The 18,364-nt window shown below is 43.3% G+C and overlaps 1 protein-coding gene across 2 annotated transcripts in view; it reads right to left on the bottom strand.

The window, feature by feature from the left end:
* Positions 1-4,908: 4,908 nt before the first annotated feature.
* The window catches only part of ZHX1 (zinc fingers and homeoboxes 1), a 30,348-nt gene continuing 16,892 nt past the window's right edge, over positions 4,909-18,364 (bottom strand). For both annotated transcript variants that reach the window (XM_068158609.1, XM_068158610.1), the window contains exon 3: positions 4,909-17,583. In XM_068158609.1, coding sequence (XP_068014710.1) covers positions 14,742-17,366 — 2,625 coding nt within the window. In that variant the 5' untranslated portion in view covers positions 17,367-17,583 and the 3' untranslated portion in view covers positions 4,909-14,741. The remainder of the gene's footprint in view (positions 17,584-18,364) is intronic.

Raw genomic sequence — 18,364 nt, 5'->3', positions numbered from 1 at the left:
CTAGTAGACATGTAAAATACAGGTTCAATGTTTGAGTTTTCTTGTCCTTTGTAAGTGGATACATGCTCAAAATATCCCTCCATACCAGCATCAGCTGGTGTAAACCCCTGGGTAGAAACTCAACTTTGGCAGGTAGATTGGATCCAAAAAATAAAAGGAGACTGAGGTTTATTTTGCTTTTAGAGTTGCTGTTTGACAAACAAACCCTCCTGAACATAGAAAACTGCTTAGAAAGTACGTACGGAGAAAATCGGGCACGTGCTTGACGTGATTTTTGGTACAAATACCAAGGTAGGCCAGCACAGTTACAGCTGCTTGGATGTACACATCAAACCCAACTGGCTTCATTCTGCCCACAGGCCAGTGTGATGAGCTGCTGCAGGACAGGCAGAGCACAGAGGAGTCAGCCTGCAGAGGTTATAGAATTAGTGTCCAAACAGTTACAGCATCTGCACCTCTCCTCACATACTCTGGACACATTCCTTTCCCACTCTTCCCAGGCTTCTGGTCACACAGCAACGCACCAGTCTAGTAGGCAAAGCATGAAAATCCAGCAAGATGATTAAGAACAAATTAAAACAAACAAACAAAAAAACCCCAAACAAACAAAACCCCCAAGTGTAACCAAAATGAAATGTTGCCAAAGCTCAAAGTAAAACACAAAGAGCAATGCACTTCCAGGGGCAAACCCCAGAGTTGCCAGCTTGGATTTTGGAGTCCTCCAGGGCTGGCAGTTCAGCCATCATTGCCTCTGGGGATACCAACATGGTCTGCAAAGGCTCTATGTTGCAATGCAGAGAATGCCTTTGTCTGGTAAATCAGCGATAGGAGGCAGCGATTCCTGAGCACCACACGGGGGCTAGCAGCTGATTGCGTGGTTTGTCATAAGTCACAGGCATAAAACTGCCTCTCTTCTTCCTTCCTCCTTTGCCTGCATCTCCCCTTCCCTCACATTTAAATGACTCCTCGTGTATTAGTTAGAGAAATAAGAAAATGCAACTTTAGGAAAACCTTGTGCCTTGTCAGCACTGGAGATTTGCTCAATTTCTCCCCAAAGGCACGAGTCATCAGTGTAGCTGCCAGAATACAAATTCCCACTGTACTTAAATAAAGCTGTTAGCCTGAGTTTGCATGGCATGATTTGCCGTGCTGCAATCAGCCTGGCTTCACACAGGAGAAAACAATGTCTCTGAAAGAGGCAGCTTTGAGGGGGCTCAGAGATACACAAGCTCTATGAGAGCCTGTGGCTGCTGAGGCTGCTCTGTGCAGGCAGCTTCAGGGATAAAAAGAAGCCGCAGATTAATCTCTTCTTAAAGGCAGCCAAGGTCTTACTCCACCATCAGCCTAAACCACAGGCTTGGCACATGAACATCAGACCAATAAAACAAATGGGCTCCAGCAAGTTGTGGTTGCCAAGCAAGTTCCTGCACAGCAGCAAAGCTATTGTAGCTGTTCAGATGAGCAGGCCCCATTGCCCCGGCAGTGAGGTGCTGTGACCCAGCTTCAACCTTGGTGAAGGGGGTGGCAGGCAGGCAGCATGCTTCATCTTGCAGTCAAGGTGAGCCCAGAGAAAGCCTGGGTGGTCAAGACAGCTCAAGCAAGAGAGTGGAATTTATCCTGCTGCCCTGCTCTCTGAGGAGTTTAGTCAAGAGAAGAAAACACATTGTGGCAGACAGAACTCATCCAGAACCTGACAGCCTTTCTCTTCCCGGCTTCCCAGTCTACTGTGAAGCAAAACTAATTCAGAAGAATTCTCCCCAAGTGATTCTTCAGTTATTCATTATTATTTGTATTGTGATAAGCTTCCATGGGTCCTTGTCACAGCCTTGCCAGTCTTGGGCCAGGAGAATGCATGCCACAAAGGTTTCAGAGACCCATCGAGCACATGCAGTAGGAACAAGAAATCTGTTGGCAACTAGGGCCCTGCCTTGGTAGTCTACCCACACATTAACCAAGGAACAATGCAGCTCTCACATGGTTCATAGCTGTATTAAAATATGCTGGAAAGGAGCTGCCCTTAGAAGAAATCAAGAGAGACTAGTCCCCTTCTCAAACCAAGAGAGATGCCTGCAGTGAGGAGGGCAGTAAGGCCCACAGGCAGCATTCCTGAGAGGATGGGTGGCTCCTGAATTGTCAAGTGGATTCTTCCAGACATTGTGAAATAGTTATACCTTGAGGGAAGATTAGTTTTCTCTTTTGACAGTCATAAGCTCTTCCCTCAACATGTTCATGACAAGACCAGCAGCTGACATTGTCTCACTGTGTCCTTGTCTCTTGCCTTTTATTTAGACTGCAAGTTCTTTGCAGCAGAGTTCATCTTTCATCCTTTTTGCAGTGTCACACATAAGAGGATATTGTTCATGACTCATGTGGGAGGGTAATACCAATAACATTTCATAGCTGGGAGCATACAGAGGTTATCATTACTATAAACAAAACTGCATGTAAAGTTCAGATGAGCTCTAGCACATCCTACTGCTTTGCTCAGAAGCAATTTTCCTTGAAGAGCAAGTGATCATGCTGAGGACAACAAAAGACTGACCACCTCTGCAAGCCAGAAGCTACTGATGCAATTTTCTGAAAATAGTGCTTGTCTCAAAGTCACTACATCTTTAAAGAAGTGCTGGCAGAATCAAGATGAACTTCATCTCAAGGTAGCTGAGAAACCAATTCAGACAAACATGACCAAGAGTGAACTACGTTTGCTAAATCCATCTTTCCCTGAGGAAGATTCAGGAGTGAGAAAAGACAAATGTGGCAAGTAAAATGACTCCTTACATCTAAAGTGGAAAAGTGCTCTGGTACCCTCACGTGCTGGAGGGAACACTGAAGCTAGGGCAGCATTAACATGAGAACATAGGGGTCAGCAGCTGAGCAGAAGCACATCAGGCAAGCCACCAGGCAGGAAGAGGTGACTGGGGAAGTGGAGACAGCGGCACTGCTCCAAACAGCTGCAGAAGCCAGTGGGCTGAGAATCTTCATTTGCTTTTCCATCTCTCTGTAAAACCATGGAATCTGGATTCTCTGTAAAGTATCAAACCACCCCACAGTTCTAGTAAGACAACAAAAATGACTAGGGAGGTGAGGGGTTGTGCATCATGGGAATCCAAGAAAATTGTTAACAGAAGTCAAAAGCTTTTTAAGAGGTCCCTAGGACAGGCAGGAGAGGACGCATGCCCCAGAAGACAGTTCGTTTGCCTGCTCTACCTTAAAACAGTGCAACCTTTCAAAGCCCTGACAAGCCATATTAACTAGGCCATAATCCTTCCCCCTATGGCCTCACAAAACCCAATAAAGTCCTTCTTGCCAAAAGGGTGCACTATGCACAGATGTGTTCAGTTAGTAGTGGATTACACAACTATTTTCTGCCTAGTTAAGACAAATGAGGAACAGAATGAGCATGCCCTTGGGTTTGATCAAAATACTGCTGAAAAGAGGAAAAAAACACTCTGAAAAGACAGAAAGAATGTGGTGACCAAGTGCTGGGGAGACTCCTAAAGCAGTGATCTTCCTGTGCAAGCTGGCATATTCCCAGTGCCAATCTGAATCACGTGTCTGAACTGCTTTCCTCAGACATGTAGCACTAGCACTGTGGTTGTACCTTAATGGTCTGTGGACACAATCAGGATGCAGAAGCCGTGGTAAAGGCTGGTATCTATGATCTACTGCTCTAACTGTAAAAAACCCCAACAGACTCACTTTTAGGAGCAATGAAGTTCATATGTCTCCTATGTCCTTTTTTTCAGTTTTATCAGTTTTCCTGAAAACTCATTAACTTCCCCTGGCCACAGTTATGCTTGTTGCTTAATTGCTACCCGTGAGGAAACCAGGCCATGGAGACCAGAGCAGATTTGTTACTTCTCTAGGTTAAAACTTTCCTAGTGCAGTTTTCAGGAGTGGGCAGGACTAAGTAACACTGGTGGCAACTCCTCTAGGACACCATTTAAGCAGCCTCAGCTGCTGCAGACCTCTATTAGTAGTCACATCTATTAAAGTGGGCTGCCCTCCTACAATACTGATACCTTGCAGGGACAAAGAGAAACAAATCTAAAGAATTAGGGAAAAAAAAAAGAAAGCTATGTTGAAGGGCTTTGGGACTGCCCTTGAGTGACCCTCACAACTCATTGGCTTTTCCAGTCCCGCTCTTCTTTTCCATAGGGAGCTTGGCAGGGGAGGTTGCCTCCACAAGAGAAACAACCAAACTCTTTGTTCCTCCAGTGCCTTGTTTCCGATGCAGCATTTGCACTGCTGGAAAGGACCAGTGCCTGCAGAAAGCATTAAGGTGAAGCTGAGGAAAAGCAATTACTCAGTGAACAAATGAAAACAAAATGTAGAATTCAAGAATGACTTTGTTTTCTTTGTTTTCTTCCCCAAATTATTGCAATGGAAATGTATTTTGAGCAAAGAACACTATAAACCATGCACCAGCAATGCAGTTCTTTAACTTTGAATAGAATAGAATAAACCAGGTTGGAAGAGACCTTCAAGATCATCACGTCCAACCTATCATCCAACACCACCTAATCAACTAACCCATGCAACCAAGCACCCTGTCAAGTCTCCTCCTGAACACCTCCAGTGACAGCGACTCCACCACCTCCCTGGGCAGTCCATTCCAATGGGCAATCACTCTCTGTGTAAAACTTCCTCCTGACCTCCAGCCTGAACCTCCCCTGGCGCAGCCTGAGACTGTGTCCTCTTGTTCTGGTACTGGCTGCCTGGGAGAAGAGACCAACCTCTGCCTGTTTACAACCCCCCTTCAGGTAGTTGTAGAGAGCAATAAGGTCACCCCTGAGTCTCCTCCTCTCCAGGCTTAGCAGCCCCAGCTCCCTTAGTCTCTCCTCATAGGGCTTGTGTTCCAAGCCCCTCACTAACTTCGTTGCCCTTCTCTGGACTCGTTTCAGCAAGTCAACATCCTTCCTAAACTGAGGTGGTGTCACTAAGACAAATGATGAGCCACTTCCATTACAGGGATTCCATAGGTCTGTTTCTGCACTTTGTGGGGATTGGGTGCAATGCTTACACAGAAATCCTTGCAGCTGGATTTCACCTGGAGACTTTGGCAGCTACTAGAAAGAAACTGCAGAATTTAGAGCAGTTCCAATTCCAGTATTATTTGTACTATATCTCTTCATTCAGAATATGTCATTACTAGAGGGTATTTTGTGATCTCTCTTCCATGTCAGTCCCTTAAGACAGGCTTCACTGCAAAAAAAAAGTCTTTTCCTGTTTGGTTTTCATTTAGGCAAACTGAGAATCACTAAGAGGAGAATTACTGCCAACACTGACCTTTATTTTCACCCAAAGACACAAATCAACTAGGTGCCACACACACTTTCATTCCCTTCCTCTGTCTTTCCTTTCTTCTACCAAATAAATATTTTAAGGTAATGAACATCAGCTCAGCACTGAGCCTGTAAAGAAACACACATGGGAGAGGAATTAGTCACAGTGCTAATAGTTCAACATTGTGGCAGTAGAAACATACATTAGAAAGTTTGTTTTTACAGTGCTTGTAGTGTAACAAAGCCATTTAACCAGAAGTATTAGAAGACACCATTGGACAGGCTGAAGACCACCACCAGCAGTATTTCAAAGCAACACCAACCCCCCAGGGAGCAATTTAACATCGTTCTAGAGGCAACTTTCTGGTGTAAAAAGAAAAAAAAAAAATAAGTGGCTTGGTATTTTAAATTCTTAAAAATAATAGCTGACGATATTGTTATGAAAACAAATGGAAGATGGAAGGGGCTGGGAAGAGGAGGCTGGGAGAAGGGAAACAACCCACGAGGCCAGCTGGTTTCTTGTGAAAATATCGACTGAATTGCAGCATTCTGGAATTGCTGATAACACTGTAAACAAAAAAGGTAACTGTTTGTAAAAAAGGTGATGGTGTGCACAGTCCAGGGCTTTTCATAACTCCCTTGCTAGCTGACAGATTTCTGAATAACCATTCCCCCCCCCCCCCCCTTTTTTTTTTCCTAACCACACTGAGAACTATTTGGCCAAATACCAAGCTGTACTGACTGCTAGTGCTCATCTCCAGGCCTATGCATAGGTCAGAGCTAGGGATATAATTTTTCAGAACCGATGTAAGCCACAGCACAGGAACAGTTCTGTTGCCTTAAGCATCATTTTCTGAGATGGAGATAGATTTGTAGATGACACCAGGTCCCACAGGGAAGACTGGGTCTCAAGCCCTTCCAGTTGTAGCACAACAGTTGAAGTAGATGCGTGTGGGAAGTCACACTGGTGCAGAACAGTGCACTGCCTCCAGGGGGGAGCTTCTGTGAGTGCAAGTCAGGCTCACCAGAGAGATGCAGGGCACAACAGAAAGTGCTCATCTCAGACCATTCTTCTCTGAGGAGAGGGCACATGTTAAACGCGGCCACAAAGCACCAAGCACAGGCAACAAAGACTTCAGTGGGAAGGCGATTCCCATTTGCCCCCACTCTTCCCACCCCACGGATTTTAAATGCAGTAATAAAGAGCATCTGCCTTAATGAGAAAAATCACATGAACGTCTCTGGCCTGCTGACACAGCAGAACAGTTCATCAACAAGCAGCTGTACTGACTTGCACATGAAGCTGACCTCACACTGGCTGTTCAGCCAAGCCCGTTCTCCAAATTCAATGCATCTGAGGAATCAGTGAAATTCAGTTTTGTGTAACTGGGGGGGGGGGGGAAGGCATTTGCTAGATCGGGTTTGTGACATTTTCATACAAACATGGTTCCTGGTTTCCACACCACCTCTTAAAACCACACCCACTCAGTAAGGAGACATTTATTCCACGATTTCTGTTTTCAGATTTTTGGTACAAAGTTTTATTTTCAGAAGTTCCCCACATGATCTTTTTTTCTTCTACCAACGTCTTTTTAGGATTTTTTCCTCTCTCTGATTTATTTTCTTTATCTGTTGAAGCAAAAGCAGTAATTGCTACAGAAAGCAAGAATGGCAATATTACAAATATTTTACAGCAGCATCCATTCGTCTCTTTGCCTCAAAAAAATAACAAAAATAAATCCAAAGACAAGATCCATACTGCCACAAAGGCTTCGGTTTGTAATATCCAGAAGTATGCTGCGTTTCCCATAAATGAGTTGTACAAGTCCAGGCACAACTTTCCAAGTTTGTGCAGAGCCTGATAAATAAGACACAGAAATATCAGTTACATTATACTGTTTCTAAGAACTTTTACTCTGTAAAATGTTTGGTCACTCAAAGCTATAAGCTTAATCACATATCAAAGAACACAGGCAATAAAGCCCATCTTACTAGAACATATAGTATTAGGCCAAACAAAATATAAGAGGACAAAAATCTAGTGGTCACTGAAGCCTCTTCAAAAAAGGTCTAAAACAGAATGCTTTCATCATGTATCAGAATAAAAATGTACTGTATTAAAATTTGATTTTTTTTTTTTTTTAACAAGCTGTCTTTTTGATCAGTCTTCTATTTACAGTGCAGAACTTCTGCCAACTGCAGTAGTTTAACTTTGGCACAACACTAAGCTCCAATCCTTCAAGTCCTGTGTGTGTCCAAAAATGTTCTTGGTTTCACAAAAGATTAGGCCCATTCACAGTTAACCAGTTATCTTGAACTTTTTCAAGAATTGCTTCCCCTTCACCACAGTGGGCAGCTACAAAGGAAAGACACTGTAAGCTATTGCATCATTCAACAGAAACTCTTCATTCTAAACAGTAACAGTATTGTTGCTTCCTTTAACATCACAAACACCAGACAGATCACACAGATGGCTACATACTGGATACCTTCTAAAAACCTTGCTGGTCGTTAGTGAATCGTCTTCTTCATACTTCAAATACATCATAATGCATTAATTTAAGTTCACATGTCAAACAGGACATTTAAATATATTGCAATATATTATAGAAAATTGCAAAGCGCCATCATTTCTGTAAACGAGACTGACACCTGTTAACTCTCCTGTGCACATGAAGAGCAGTACCTAGTGCCACATTTTCTATACAATAATAAAGCCTTCCCAGGTAGGGCAACTCATTTTAGTGCATTTCTGTACAGACTGTAAGCTTAGGTGCAGATAGCCAACTATGCAAAACTTAGGGATACTCGTAAGCTGGAACTGGAGGTGGGGGAAACATTTTGAAGTCGTTAACGGAGCTCTTGCGGTTGATCTCTTTGTATCACAGATGAATCTTCTGTCGTTCTAGCAGATTCTGTACGGAAAGTTTGGTGATAGGTAGCTAGTACTGAGTAAGGAAATACTTCCATCAACAGCAACACAAGTATCATGTGTCTTAATGCATTCTAAGTTATACACAGTCCACTGTTCACACAGTAACCTTATCTCTAAAATCCTTGAGAAACCCCAAATGATTTGTATGCCACAGTACTATAGCCAGGGATCAGTTTCTTTATCCACCACTGTAGTGCTACCTGCTCTAGAATAAAGGCAAAAAAAATAATCAAACAAAAATCCAAGTCACACTTCCCAACAAGCCTCGCTGGAAGCAGAGGTAAGTACCATTGCTAACCACCACACAAGGATCAGTGCTGCAAACCCTGCCAGTACATTCCCAGGCCAAGATCCGTCTTGCCCAGTTTCAGATGTCTGTAGTGTCAGCGCCTGCCTGCAAGCTGCATGTAACAGTCCATGGAGTTTAGGGTGCAGTTCATCTGACCAGCTCCAGACATGTGGGATGAACAGGCTTGCATTCAATAGGTATACTGACTAGCCACAATGTCCTCCTCGAATGCAGACATCAACATGCAATCAGACGAATCCCACCTTAATTAATGAAAAGTGCTATGGGATCCTCAGTTACCTCTCCAGATTTTACAACACTGTGTAAGTCAGTTGTAGAATATCCACCAAAAAAAGTGCAGATGCTCTTCACCACAGAAGGAGAAAAACCCCCAAGAGCTCCAGCTGTTTCACTTCAAAATACTGGCTGTAACCCACCTGTGCTTCAAAGCCTCCCTTTTCAGAAGTGGGAAACCAATACAGACATTTGAGCTATCGTGTATAAGCAACTACTGAGGGCATTTTTCACTTTGTTACAACTTTCATTTTAAAATATTTTCCTACAGCATTTTAACACATCACCTAACCTCAAGTAACTTGACCCAGTAAGTTTATGTCACGCTACCTGGTAAATCTGCTCATCCTAGGGTACTGCAAGCTTGATGGGAGAACACAGGTGTAACCCAGCGCTGTTCAGCGCAGGAACTGAGCCCTCACCCAGCCCTTCCCATCTCTCTAACTTGCACAAACATCCCAGGCATTATGAAGAACTCTTGAACAGTTTTAGTGCTCTCTGGTTACTGATACTATCTTTTCATTACTACTGAATGTAGGAAAAAAAAAGTATTTTCCAAGGGAAAAAAAATAAATAAAATAACTATATTTCATTGCACTCTCTTTGTGTATTCAGGTTAGGGGAGGGATGTTTAGTATTACAGGAGCTTAAACATTATCTTCTCTCCTTGGGAGATATGAATATAGACAGGTATGGATCTGGGGCAGAGGACGCAAATTGATTTTATCATATTTACAGAAGCAAATACTGATATCCAGCCTGAATACACAGTACTCCTTTAAGTGCAAAAGAGAAAGTGCTCCCCACCTTAAACTACAGCTTGGTTACTCGGCAGCCAGTGACTAGTTGTCAAGAGTTACTGCTGTGCTCTCATTTCAGAGGAAAACAGAGGAGGAAGAGAGCGTCTGCATCTTTGAGCTTTCTGGCCTACAGGGACTGCGTAAGGCCATGAATCACTTTGTATGGGCTCCAGAAATGCTTTCTGTGCCTGCCTCAAGAGCTCCTTGGTGAGCAGGAAAGAAAAAAGGCTTTTGCCCAAAGCCAGCAAATCACGCATTAGAAAAATTATTTCGTTGTCATGTGCGGACATTGCAAGATTTTCCTTCCCAATAATCAACGTTACAGTCAGACACCACACTGCCTATGTTGTCTTGCAAAAACAGTTTTTAAAGTGATAGTGGATGAGGCTAAAAACTGGGAATGGCCTCATTTACTGCAGGGTATCAGAGACGGCTCACTAAATTCTAATCAAGAGACGCAGGGTATCTTTCCTCTGCGTTCAAAACAAAGCAGAGATTTCTATGTGCTGAAAATGATGGCCGTGTTTTATTTGTTCTGTCAGAACAGCAAGAGTAAAGCTTGTTTTGCTTAACAACTTTTAGGTAAGTGAATTCTGCAGGGCAAGCAGCCTTCAGGCTTCTGCATTTTCCTTTTTTCCCCCCACTCACTTCTTATAAGCCAGCACTCTGTTAGTTCATCTGGATCTCTGGGGAAGAATAGGTCTGGCTTTATTTTTACAACACACTAACCTTGGGGTAACTGAGAGGTTGATACTGGGAAGGCAGCACTGTTCAAGATGGAACTGTGCTCTTTCTTTGTACTCAAAAGCAAGAGCAAAACATGCCATGAAGCCGCACAATATGGTGATGCTGGATGCCTCACTCGGCTGTGACGCTATTTGCTTTCTTTTAGCTCTTCTCCGTCTCCAGTCTGGCATGGGATTATCTTTATTATCTCTTTAGTGCAATTTCAGAGACAGCAGTAACTAGCATCACAGATTAGGTACTCTCAGCAGAAATAGTAGAAAAAGAGGAAAGCTCTGCCTTGGCTCTAAAGGGACTGGTGCTCACAACTGAATTCTGAAACAGCGCCCTCAACAGTGACTGAGAACAAATCAGCTATTTACAGTTAATATCTGAGCAAGATCGAAGACTTTCTTCTTCTCACTGTCAGTGACCATCACTGAAGCTTGGCTTATAACAATTTGAATCACACAATTAGCAGGGTTGAAAGGGACCTCAAAGATCATCCAGTTCCAAACTCCCTGCCATGGGCAGGGACATCTCACACTAGATCAGGTTGCTCAGAGCCCCATCCAGCCTGGCCTTAAAAACTTCCAGGGATGGGGCTTCCACCACCTCCCTGGGCAATCTGTTCCAGTGTCTCATCGTCCTCAAGGTGAGGAACTTCTCCTAATATCCAAGCTCACACTTAAGTGGTGAGGCTCCACAGAAATACAGTAAAACTACCCAGGCTTATCTACATAGTTCTCTGAGTAGGGAATCGAACAAAACCTCATGTGCACACTAACCTTAGCACAGACTTGCTTGCTCCTTCCCTCCCTAATGTCAGTGTAGCTGAGTCTAAACCACCCTGCAGTGTGTGTAAGCTACAAGAGGGAGCCAGGCTGCAGAGGCACACTGCTGATATCCCAGCAATGCTCAGACCATCACAAATTAAGACACTTGCAGGTGTGCTCAAGTTCAGGAAGTTTCCTGTAGGTAACTGGTATGATGATGAGGTGCCCTATTGTCTCCACCCACCAGTTGATTTCTGTTTCTCTCAGGTGCCAATGTAGTGTGCCTTAAGCACCTTGGTAAGGAGCACAGCAGCCAAAGATTGGCTGAGATGAACCTGGCCTAGTCCACCGTTACCAGAAGCCTTGAGTTCCCACCAGCCACAACCACAACTCATAGATAAAGCAGATCAGCGTGCTGATGACTCTTTCCAATGCTTCTCCTGTCAGTCTTGATGTGGGAGGCTTACAGGAGGAGTTTCCCTCTGTCCCAGGTAAATGTGCAATAAACTGGTAATAAATGGACCTTGTACGTTCAAACAGGAAGAGACTCTCTGTATCAAACACATAAAACTGCCCTCTTCAGGCTGAACCCACCCAGATATTCTCATCCCTGTCACAACTGACAGGCCTCCAGTGTGCATGTTGGCTCACTGGTTGCCCCACAGCCCATACTTTAATTTAAATTTTATATTCTGCAAACACTGTTACAACCACTGGAATACATGGAACTGTAGAATTTACAGCAACCTGGCCCAGTATGCATCAGCCTTCTCCGACTGTTTTACTGAAAGAAGATGTCCAATCCAACTATATTTAGTCTAATAAACAATGTATTTCCTCTTCCTGTGTTTTTCAGACCAGATGTGCTGAGGCCTACCATTGTAGCCGAGTGTTATTTAACAGAACACTGCCAAAATGGAAAATTTCCCAGTTTAATCATGTAATTAACTGGGATCTTTATTCCTTACCCATCTTTTAAAGGAGGCTGGACTTAATGCTAACCTAAATGCAGCCTCTGCTAGCGACCAATGGAGATGTTTATTTGGACAGGTTGCCTGGGTGGGGTATTGTGTGTTGTGAGGTTGTTTTGTTTGTTTGCTTTTTTCCTATCAGCATTGGGTCAACCTGAGGGATTAGGGCAACTCCAGCCCTTGCTTGCTAGAGGCATATTCCCAAGGTTTTTAAGAACTTGCTTTAGTATTTTTTGAAAATTAAAAATAGCATCTCTTTCCCTATTAGCTTCATCCCACTCAGCAAGCACTGATTTTGACCCTCTATTCCCAGTGGAGCTTGAGGCTAACATGAGCCTTTTTTAAACCTGCTGGTATTTACAACAGCTTCATCCATACAATTACCAGCCAAACAAGAATACCTCCCAACAACGCGTAGCAGACAATGCTGAAAAGGTCAGATTCTGATCTCTCTCACACCACCTCACATCCAGAGTCATAAGCACTCCAATGGAATACACTGACAACACCGTTTTGCTTCTCTCCCACCCCTAAATTTAACTGAGGGATTTCTAGCTAGTCTTCTCTGGCACTCCAGGCTGCTTTGTGCCACATCAATTTAAATCTTGAAAGCCAGGAAATAGTTTCATCATCAAATTTGTGTCACACACCAAAAGCTACTGTTTGTTACTTTCCAGAAGACTCAAATGGTCCTAAGAGCTCACCCTGTTAAATGGCTTTCACACAGAACATCCTTATGCAACTCAGGCAGCCTGTTCAATCTGGGAGCAGAAGGGCAGCTGCAAATGTCCAGAGAGGAAGGTGAATTACTGGGCTTTTTTTGCCAGACGTTATTCCCTTTCTTGCTTTGACCTGGGTTTCATGCACAATCAGGTATGAAAAACAGATCTAACATAGACATCTCCTGTGCTTCACAGAATCATGACTAAAAGGACTTTTTCGGGTCTTTTGACAGCTACCACAGTGAGGAAGAAAGACTAATTCCAAATTAGGTCCTTGGTAAAATAGAAACACTGGGACACACTTTCTCTACACTACTCTGTTTCCCACCGGTCACCAGAGCAGAAGCCTACAGAGAAGATGCTGACAAGATGTGCAAAGGGAGATTGCTAGTATCCTTTCCATTAGTTCCAACGTAGAAGCAGAGAATGCTGGTGACAGCAGCACCAATTCATCATCATCTTTTGACACCTAGAGTAACTTATCCCTAAAAAAAGCAGATTGACAGTAGCTAAAATCCAAACTACTCTTCCTCAGAGTACCAGTTCTCTAGGATGCCAGACATCTGCCTAAGCTAACTTCCATGAGGTTAAATTGTTAATTAAAACCTAGTATGCTGAGTCCAATGTTTTTGAGACTAAATGGCTTTTTTTTTTTTCCCTCCTTTCTGTTTTGAAGACAGTGATTCATGATGTAGATGTTCTGTATCTGATTAAACAACTTCTGGAGTTCAGTTCAGGTAGATCAAATGACCTATAAACATAAGTGCATTCACCCAGTAGCTCCAAGAATAGTGGGGAGCTCAGTTAGGTAGGATGAATTAAAGGTTAAACTTTTGGACAAATCATTCTACTGGGCTGTCACTGAAGAACCATTAAACACTAACATGTTTATAATTCCTAAGCATCTAAAAGCCATATAGCTTCATTGTTTTGAGAGTTAAACATCACGCCACTGCCACAACTTACTTGGAAATCTTTCTTAGTGGTACCCGAAGACGCTTTTCATCTCTGTTAGCTGTGTATTCTTACAAACCCCTAAGCAACTCTGAACAGCTTCTAGGCAGTTTCTACCTCACATTTACCTTAAAATTCAGTGTAGGATTTCAAAACCTCAGTCATTTTAGCTAGAAATATACAAACTTTTCTTACCATTTCCAACCCAGGAAAAGAACGCACAGGCTAAAAGCAAGTATTACTATTGACTGCATCAAGTTTGTCAGGCATTTAAACTGGTGTAGGAAACACTGCTTAAATGTAAAGAAAAGCATCTTCTAGCATGAGACTCATTCAGTTAGCTCATAATTATCAACAAGGAACGTTTCAGCACAAGTTCTGTAAACCCCAAACACTCTAAAGATACGCAAAAGGTGCCGGTATCACATCCTTTTCTTAAACCAAGCAATCCTCACCCCTAGGCTCATTGATTCCTTTGTCACACTTTCCCCCTTCTCTTTTGAACTCTTTCCTTAAGAAATAAACCTAGGCCTGGAAACCTTTCAGGTGAAGTGATATTTGCAAAAAGACATCTTAGGTTTTTCTCTCTTCCTCCTTCATGTTCAGGCAATGTTCTCCCACATCAACAAAAAAAGGTGTGTGTTTTTTTTTTTGGAATTAAACAACATAAGGCAATTAAATACTGAGAAGCAGTCATGTGAACTGATGAACATGAGCCTTCCCATTGGTAATGTGGAAGAGGAGGAGCTGAACTGGATCTGATTTATAACCCCCATGTCCTAGGCTGGGCCTGAGGATGCCCATCACTCGCAGCAAGGAAGCAAATAGTTGTTGCCCACACAGGTAGCATCTTGCCCACGTTCTTTTAGGTGGAAAGAAGATGCTAAGCAGGTGCTTGCTAAACTGAAGGCCATGAAAAAAATCATTTGGCTCTTCACTGTAACATCAAACCTAATTCATAGGTTTTTGGCCCCCAAATCCCAAATTGCATGTCAATCTGATTTTGAAAGTTTACGCTTAACATGTCGGGGGGGTTCCCAAGTATCACTATCATCCGTCTCTTCCTCATCTTCCTGTTCTTCCAGGATTTCATCTTCCTCCTCATTCTCATCAAACAGCTCTATTCCAAGTTCTAATCTTCTTTGCCTTTCTGCAAACCACTCCCTGACCTGCTCATATCCCATGTGAGATTTGGCTACCAGTTCATCAAGGTCTTGCTCATTAAGAAATTTGTGCTTCATATAATAGTCCTTCAGGATTGCCGTTCCAGTTTTGAATTTTATGACAGACATACCTCTGTCCCAGCAGTTAAACCTCTTGCTTCCCCGAGGCCTCCCCCGAGGCCTCCCTCTCCCCCTCCCTTTTGGTCTTCCTCTCCCTCTCCTTCTTGCAAAGCTCTGGCCATTCAAACTGTTTGCACCAGCGCTCTGGTAATAATAATACCATTTTAATCCACCATTTTTCCAGGCATAGCGAGTATCTCCAAACCAGCTCACAATTTCTGATCTTGGGAGCCCAGTTTCTTCTGCCAGCTTGTTGTATTCTTGTGGAGATGGCCACTGAGTACGGACAAAAGAACTTTTAAGCATATGCAACTGCTCTGGTGATTTTTTGCCTACTTTGCTTGAAGTGGAACACCCTGATTTTGCTCCTGCTGCTCCATCTCCCACAGATGTTTCTCCAGCCTCTTCTTTTGAGCTTCCAGCATTGGTCTCACTCAAGTCAGCTCCCTCTTCCTTCAAGACATTTGATTTCCTTCTTTCAGTAAACCAGGCATCAATCTCTCTCCTGGTCAGTTTTGTTTGGGCTCTTAACCTATTCATTTCTTCCTCGGTAAGGACAGGGTTGTTGAGAAAACTTGCTTGGAGGACTTGCAGCTGTTCAGCAGTCTTCTCTTTGAATTTCTGTGGGGTGAAATCAGGAAAAGTGCTCCACAGTGACTTGCTCTGCGGCGTGACTCCTGTTGGGGACTCATTCATTTCGTCGCTTGAATCAATAACAATGGGGGCACATGAATCACTGTTGAGATGAATCCCATGATTATTCTTTGAGTTTCTCTGATTGTAGCGTGTATCACTGAACCATTTCTTGATCTCTCCTTTAGTCAGCCCTGTTATTTTCATGAGTCTAACAATTTCTGAATCTTGAGGAAACTGATTTTTAAGGTAGCTGACTTTCAATTCTGCCAGCTGTTCTTTAGTTTTTTTCGCTCGGATGCCAAAGGAATCGGGATTCATCAGCGTGGATTCATTTTTGATAGGCTGAGGGGCTGGAACAGCAGCTACTGGCTTGGTTTCTGCAACAGGCTGAGCAGTGTGAATCTGACTCTTCTGTAACTGTGTTTGGTTTGGGACTCCCGCTACAGTCAAAGCTATTGGGGCTGTTACTGGTAACGTATTTGCACCTGCAACTTGAGTAAGAACAAGTCCTGGCTGACCAACGATTTGGCATGTCTGTAAAATTGAAGGTAAACCATTGCTAGCAGCAGAAATGTGTGCTGGAATAACAGTAATGGTCTGTGGCACAGTATGCACCGTGCCATTGAATTGTTTCCTCCTTGCTTCCTCCACTTCCTCCGGTGTCCAGCTCACACCATGTTTCAGGCGCTGTGCAGAAAACCAGATTTTAATCTGCTCCTCTGTATACTTAGCTTGAGTGGAAAGCACAGTGATTTCCGACATGGTCGGGTATGGAAATTTGTTGTAGGTGTTAAGCAAAAGAGGATTGTTATCCAAGGCAGTATTATAGGCTGGAATGCTATTTACAGGTATTAGGACTTTTGGAATCAGGTTTGAGTTCTGCGGAGCTGCAACAGCTGTTATAACTTGTGCTACCCCAGGCTGAAGCACTGGTGCCGGAGTCACTACCGCACCAGCCACATCCGCTGCGCTGCAAGTAACCGAATGGCTTGCTTTCGACTCTGGAACCGGCGGCGGTGGGTTTTCTACTCCTTCTTCAGACTTTGGCTCAATTTCAGTTCCCTTTTCTTCACCAGGAATGTCATCGACTACATTGTGGAAAACGGCAATGCGTTTAGTTTCAGGTTTGTTTTTCATCATTTTCATAATAGGCGTTTTGCTAATTGAGATCCCTGACGAGGGGGGCTCAGAAGAGTTGGCCAGTTGAACAAGTTCTTCCTTAAAAAAACTCCCATCGAAAGTGAGATCATTTACGGTTTGTTCAAAGATTGTCTGATTGTTACGTTTCCCCATGGTCAATTTAAAATTTTCCTCTCCAGGGTGGTACTTCAAATTATGTTCTGAGAGAGCATCGTATCTTTTAGTAAGGAAATTGCATTCCACGCAAACGTAGGATGAATTCAACACTACGTTGGGATGTTCTGAGTCCACGTGGAAAGTAAACATATTGAGATCTGGAGTTTGGAAAGTACAGTATTTACACTCATAACCGCCTTCTACTTTGTTTGTGTTTTTCTGATTGTCGGAGTCCACGTACTCATGAACATCCTCATCGCTCGTTACGCTCTCTGCTGGCGGGTTCTCTGCTGGCGTGAGCACAGGTGGTCCTTCCTCCAAGTCTGATACCATTTCAAGATCCGGATCCTGCTCGTTGGCTAAGACCATGCATGGTGTTGTTGATTTTCGTTTACTTGCCATGCCTTTTATGTGAAAATGATACTGACTGGTCAGATATAGACTTAGCTTCAAGCTCTTCTTGATTAATAATAATGGCTTTCGGTACTTCAAGTTAGCTCTTGTAAAGTCTCAACATTTATCCCATTAGCAGCTTTTCTTTTGTAGTGCAATCAGATTAAAAATAGATAGTTGAGGATGAAATGTTGAGACACACTGTTTTAAAGTCCACATCCACCACCTGTAGCAAAGAAGAGACAGTGGAATTAGTTCAATTTAAGAGTAACTTCTGCTATATATTTTGCCTTAAGGCCTTTGGGGGTTAATCTGCCACTGTTCATCCCCTGAAAGCAGCAGACCCATTCCAAGAAAAAGTTACTCAAAGCTAAGTTAAGAAAGGCAAAACCCAATCCATTCCTTACAGGCTGAAATTTGTTTGTGTCAATGAACTGAAAGGCATAAACACAAGATGGTGTAAACCAGGTAACTTTCAGTTTTTTCCCTTTCTTCAGAAGCCTTTTTCTTTGCACAATGCTGAGGTCAGTTGTCCCACATAACTTCTGCAGTCTTGCCTTGGGACTGCTTTGCCTAAGTTATGACAACTTGTTGCTGTTTGGGATTCCACGGCTCAAACCCACAGGACAGAATGTAGGTTTACTCCCCTCTTCTCCCTCCCATGGGGAAAAGGTATGCAGGGGAAGTAAAAGGGTAAACAAAAGGCTTAACAGAAATCAGACATTAAGAAAGTAATGTTTACAAAAAATACAATGTATGTAGGGAAAAGGGATGTACAGAGATACAGGGGAAAGGGCTAAATACAGATATATACAGAACCAGTTTGCAGATGGCAATGGAGTCTTTGGATGTAGGCCCCAAGAGGTGGAGGTAGGCCAGGACCATGTGGCAGGCCTGACCACATGGTCATCAGCTCCCAGTCAGGCAGGGAGACAAAGGGCAAAAGAGCAAACTTGAAATTCCTCCCCATTATATAGAGGGTAGGCAGGACATGGGAAGGAATAATA

Source organism: Melanerpes formicivorus, unplaced genomic scaffold (assembly GCF_026170545.1).
Source record: "Melanerpes formicivorus ecotype bairdi unplaced genomic scaffold, bMelFor1.0.p_v2 SCAF_40, whole genome shotgun sequence".
NCBI classification, from domain to species: domain Eukaryota; kingdom Metazoa; phylum Chordata; class Aves; order Piciformes; family Picidae; genus Melanerpes; species Melanerpes formicivorus.
This window is presented reverse-complemented; position numbering and strand designations above follow the sequence as displayed.